We start from the raw sequence: 5,883 nt of genomic DNA on the forward strand, positions 1-5,883 counted from the left end.
CATGCTAAAGTATTTTCTTGGCCCTGTATAATCCCATCACAGAACCATTAGTTCGGTCCATGGGCGTCAAAGTCCACACCTGGAGGACAGTGGAAGACATGAATCTTAGTGTCCATTCATATAGGATGCAGTACTCGACTACTTTGGCGCCAGGATTAGCAACCCATGTGCAATTGCCAACCTCCTTGGCCTCATGCAATTGATCACCTGTTCCTCTCCTCCCCTCGTGCGCTTTATATGGAATGTGCCAAAATGCACTTTTATTCTTATTTCCATGGATATTTAATAACTGCTGGAATCCTGGATAATCAAGTTTGCAGGAGTACAGGAAAATTAGTGCTAGTTGTGGTTGCTGCAGTTCCGCGGATTATCTGGGACACACGAAATGATGGTGTTTCAGGCACACACAGAAATAACCGCTGGATGATGTGTTGTTGTGATCAAACTAATTGGATATTGGATTCACTATTCGTTTCCTTTGTAGAGAAATGAGGTAAATAAAAATCTGTTGCAGTGGGGAGTAAGGATCTTTGAACAGGTGGCAAATGAAGTGTTTGGAGCTGTGCGGGGCCAGAAACTAACTCACTTAAGGCTAATGGTCTAAGGCTGCATTCAGCGGCTGTTTAGCAGGGCCATCTCCCGAAATTTGAGGCCTCGGGCGGGAACCAAAATGTGGCCCAAAATTTGGAACAATTCACATAACATAAGAATTAATATGCATAAAGCATACTGTCACTTTATTATATAATTTTCAGTCTGTTTTATTTGTACCTTATTTAACCATATATCAGATATTATTCTAAAATGGCAATGTGATAGCAAAGCAATGAACGAACCTCATGTTCTACCAAAAAGGACCATCCGTCTAGTATTTCTTGGAATATAATCTTCAATCATATCTTCGTACTATATCATATCTCCAAGACATCAATTTCTGCATCATGTTCCACAACCACCATTGTATTATCATCACCACCATCGTCGACATTAACCTCTGCAGTTTGATTTTCAGAATCAAGTTGGCAGGCTCACTAAATATCTATTGAGGGCACTCGTTTGAGTTCGGGCCTCAAGATCCAGTCTTTGTTTGGCAGCACTAGAATCGTGTTTTCTAATTCTAGTAGACAATAATGATGATCCAGGAACAAAACCTAACAAATTATAATAAGTGATCATTGATCAAACAGAACCTTACTAGATTCATATAATAATGATCGCTAGATGACTCGAGATCATTCAAATACAAAGAAAATAAATTGATAAAAAAACCTTGCTCTTGGATATTAAAACACAGTTTGTAATCTAAAGTTGATGTGTTTAGCTAGTCTGGGCTGCTAGTTTGGATGTTGCTTCAAGTTGGAAGTTATTTTTATTTCCCTTAATAGAAATTTGTGAGAACGGGCTGGAGTCTTAATAGTTAGAGCCACAAGTTGGTGGGCTATGTAATTTGAGCGTAGCTCTTCCTATACTCAACTCATTTTTCTTGACAAAGAAGTGTATCTATATATACAGTAGACACCATGCGATCAAACACACTACTTTGAAATATATATATATATATATATAGGACAAAATTTTCCTACTACCGGGTGTAGTTACACCCATTTTTATTTTGTACGTTTTAGGTAGTATCTACCATACCGCAGTGTATGTATACATAGTATGTAGTATGTAAGAATATTTAGGTAGTATATATACTATTTTTTAGGTAATATGTAGTATATTTTTAGCATACCTCTTTTTACGTACAAATATGTACATATTTTCGCAAATATGATAAAAACATGGGCTCACATGCAATTTTTTCACATAACTCGCTTTGGAGTATCTTAGATATAGTATACGAACATAATAAAAATGATAAAGTAGTATATATACTACCACATAGTAGTATACGAGAAATGGGTGTAGCTACACCCAGTAGTAGGATGCATTTTCCCTATATATATAGGACAAAATTTTCCTACTACCGGGTGTAGTTACACCCATTTTTATTTTTACGTTTTAGGTAGTATCTACCATACCGCAGTGTATGTATACATACTATGTAGTATGTAAGAATATTTAGGTAGTATATATACTATTTTTTAGGTAGTATGTAGTATATTTTTAGCATACCTCTTTTTACGTACAAATATGTACGTATTTTCGCAAATATGATAAAAACATGGGCTCACATGCAATTTTTTCACATAACTCGCTTTAGAGTATCTTAGATATAGTATACGAACATACTAAAAATGATTAACATGTTACAAGATTCAGAAAAATATCTCTAGCAGGGACTCAAAGCGTCATACTTGACCAAGTTGCAGAGCTGCTCGTTGCCAGTCGATGTGGTAATAAGGCAGCGTCACGGGAAAAGAGCAGGAGCCATCCAACCAAACCGGTAATTAGGTTAAGTCTGTCTCCTTTTCTCTCACACCGGGTTCAAAAGTTGCATCACCAATAAGATGCCCTTTGGGTGTTTTTGTGCTGAAAACAAAAGAGGACCTTGCCCGAAACATAATACCAACACATCATGGATATTGAATAATTTAATTTAACAATGCCATTGCATGCTGTAATTAAAAAATCAATCGTATCATCACGTAAGAGCATATTGAAAACAGGCAAGCATACATGGTGTCATAATCTATCTCTGGGATAACTCAGCTCGATTGGTATTTATATACACTTGTAATTTGCAATAGTAGTCTGGACAGACGACAATGGTTCACGAAATTAAAGGCGATCTCAGACTCTACTAGCTAACAAAAAGTAGTACTAATTAACATCAACTTGTTGAAGTATCATCCGGTGTTAACTACTCAAAATCGTTAGGGCTAAAAAACGAAGCCAAGTTTAATTTTCGATGGTGACGGAGACGTTGCCGCTGGTAACGGCGTTTATGGTGAGGACAGTGGGCAATTCGACGTTCTTGCCCTTCTTGGGGGTCGATCTGTAGTAGTAAAAGTACAAGATCAGCTGGATGAGGCCGAAGATTGTACCGAGGGCATTGGGGATCTGCACAGAATTTACAGAGGACATAACAGTTAGATCAATCCGCGCTGAGGAGTTCTTGATTGTATGTCTGGCTGGGTTTGCGACTTCTTATTTCCAATGTGTATGTGTATGTACATACCGTGATGTAGATGTCAAACTTGATGAGCGCATAGCCCATCCAGCAGCAGCCATTGAGGAAGTTCACCAGCGATAGGAAAAATGGCATGTACTCCACACTCTTGGTCCTGATCACTTTACCCTGCAAATAGGCAGTACAATATTACTACTTTCATCTTAAATTTTTGAGTTATATTAGTATTAGTACACACGTAAGTTGGCAAAAGCATCCGTCATTTACAATTAGCCTGAGCTAGTATTTCACCCTGTAAAGGAAGTTTACCTTTGAGATAGAAATAAACCGTAGGCTTTTTTATATCATGTAGCATATTGTAGAAGAACTTGGGTGCGTGAGAGGTGAAAAGTCAATTCGGACTTTTTTTAACAGGGTTTTGGAACGAACATTAAAAAAATGAAAGGTGGGTGCAGCTTTTAGATGGGCATAATCAACAACAAACAAGGTGCACTGTTTAACAAATTAAGGTCTGTCAAAAGCATCCACTAGAACTTTAAAAATAAAGTATAGGCAGGTATTTTTCTTGAAAAGGCATCATTACCACACCATACGTGCACAATGCAGATTAATTAATTAGCCAACCTGAACTAACAAGTTAAAGCGGTTATCAAAGATCACGGGTCGACGACCCTTAAGTTGGGGTGGTGTACGTACCATGATGGTGAGCGGGGAGGCGTACATGATGGAGCCGAAGATGACGCAGAGGATGCCTACGATCATGGAGCGCTTCTCATGGGTGTGGGCACCGAGGAGCACGCCGGCCACCACGGCAGCCACGAACGCCGCCTCGAGGGCGAGCACGCCCAGCATCTTCCACTGCACACACAGTAGAGAACATGCACATGGCTTGGGTTAGGGGCTGGAGGATCTTCTGTACAGAAACTAAAGCCGAAAAGAGACAGTGGGACGGATGAGGATTGAGGAGGCATTAGGAGGGTTGCACGTACCCTTGTGTTCTTAGCCGCATAGATGATGAAGATGATGATGTAGGCGCCCTCAATGACAAGGCCGATGCCGTTGATGGTGAGGACGAGGGTGCTGTTGGGGTGGACGATGGGGAGCCCGTAAAAGAACCAGAGCAGGCAGTTCATGAGCGTCGCCAGGTAGGGGTCCGGTTTGAACTCCTCCACGTCCTTGGCCTTGTAGATCCGCCAGAACGTCGGCCTACGTACATACGTACAATTAGAAAACGAGCCTCAGATTCATGCCCTAGCAACCACCTTTCATATATGTATACATACAGACTAGACAAGAGGAGGAGGAGTGGGCTTACACAGGGGAGAGGAAGAGACCGAAGGAGATGACATTGCCGATGATGCCGACGATGTTGCGGGCCACGTCGGCGGAAACCATGATGCTCACCTAGATCGATCGATCGCTGGGAACACAACTCGATTGCTCGGGGGAACTAACGACTTGGGGAAGGTTGGTTGTGATTTGTTTGGGGCGTGGGTGGCCGAGCTTATATAGTAGGGAGTTCCCCGTCGCTTTCCCCAAGTTATATCCGATGTAGATATGGTTAAGGGTAGGTTAAACGGTTTGATTTGAGTGCAGTCCTCATCCAACTCCAACAGCCGGCCGTGCTCCCATCCAGCAGCCGGCCGTGTCAATTTCTTCCTCGCCCGCGTCCTTTTTTCCAGCCCAAAAAGGATCACGCAGCTAGGAGCTCCTCTCCCACGTAACAATACTCCTATACTCGGATAAACCCCATATAGTCTTACGCAAAACAAACAAGGACAACCCTGAGCCCGAAACTGTCACGGACCAACACCAACCCAGCCGGCGTCACCCAAGGACACTGCAAAGCCCAAGACAGCCCCCGTCGTCCCAACGACCCGGAAACCCAACACGCGTGTTACCGGATGCCGTGAAGTGTTGTTGGTGCTCTATACTCCGTGGATCTCATAATATAAAAGTGTATTTGACACTATGCGACGGAGAAAGTAAGATACAATTATCTTTCTACTATTAAAGTGGAGTACGTAGGTAGTTTTGTTTCATTTGGTTAGGTCGCTCCCCATCGTCCCCATCAAAAATATTTATTCTGAAAAAAACCAAACTCTTAACCGCGTTTTAGCCGCCACCACTCGACCCCACCCGCCCCTCCCCTCTCCTCGCCACCGTCGGCAGTGCCGCTAAGCAAAGCGGGGACGACAGGGCGGCGGCGGGACTTCTCCACCCTTCGAGCATCACGGACGGTGAGAGACGGCCAGATCACGAGGAGGCGCCAGGCGACAACTCTTGGCGGCGGCGTGCGCGGCGCGGCGGCGCCACCTATGATGCGAGCTCGGCGGCCGATCCACTTTGCGGCGCGGTCTGCGATGGTTGCGGCGGCGTGGTGGCCACCTTGCCTCGGGCGGTGGCAGCTGCAGGTGTGGCGCGGGCCTATACCGGGAAGGGCGGCGGCTGCGGTCGGTGCGCCATCATGCGTTGGATCTGCGGCGACGACGTGGAGGCCATGGTGATCTGGTCAGTGGCGCCTCCGGTCAGATATGATCTTTCCGATGCAGCCGACGATGGTGGCCATCTCCTCCGTCGTATGTGGCATTGTGATAATGAAACCAAGAAATATCGACTGGCTAGGTGAAGCGTATTATGCAGACCTAAAAGTCAAGGGGGCCTGGGAATACTAGACCTTGAGATTTAAAACATTGCTCTTCTCAGCAAGTGGGTTTATAAACTACTCACCGAGAATGGAGTATGGCAGGAAATCATTTGCAACAAGTATGTGGGATCCAATGCCATTTCTCAAATTCATAGGAAAC

The 5,883-nt window shown here is 43.8% G+C and overlaps 1 protein-coding gene across 1 annotated transcript; it reads right to left on the reverse strand.

Moving 5' to 3' along the window:
- Positions 1-2,602: 2,602 nt before the first annotated feature.
- LOC123040226 (bidirectional sugar transporter SWEET6b-like) lies at positions 2,603-4,605 on the reverse strand. Its single transcript, XM_044463129.1, has 5 exons — positions 4,392-4,605; positions 4,066-4,282; positions 3,773-3,934; positions 3,125-3,244; positions 2,603-3,006 (listed from the first exon to the last, which is right to left on the reverse strand). Exons 1-5 carry the CDS (start codon positions 4,469-4,471, stop codon positions 2,845-2,847), a joined length of 741 nt encoding a protein of 246 aa, XP_044319064.1. The 5' UTR covers positions 4,472-4,605; the 3' UTR covers positions 2,603-2,844.
- Between the last annotated feature and the right edge of the window lie 1,278 nt (positions 4,606-5,883).

The sequence above is a fragment of the Triticum aestivum genome, chromosome 2B (genome assembly GCF_018294505.1).
Source record: "Triticum aestivum cultivar Chinese Spring chromosome 2B, IWGSC CS RefSeq v2.1, whole genome shotgun sequence".
Taxonomy (NCBI): Eukaryota; Viridiplantae; Streptophyta; class Magnoliopsida; order Poales; family Poaceae; genus Triticum; species Triticum aestivum.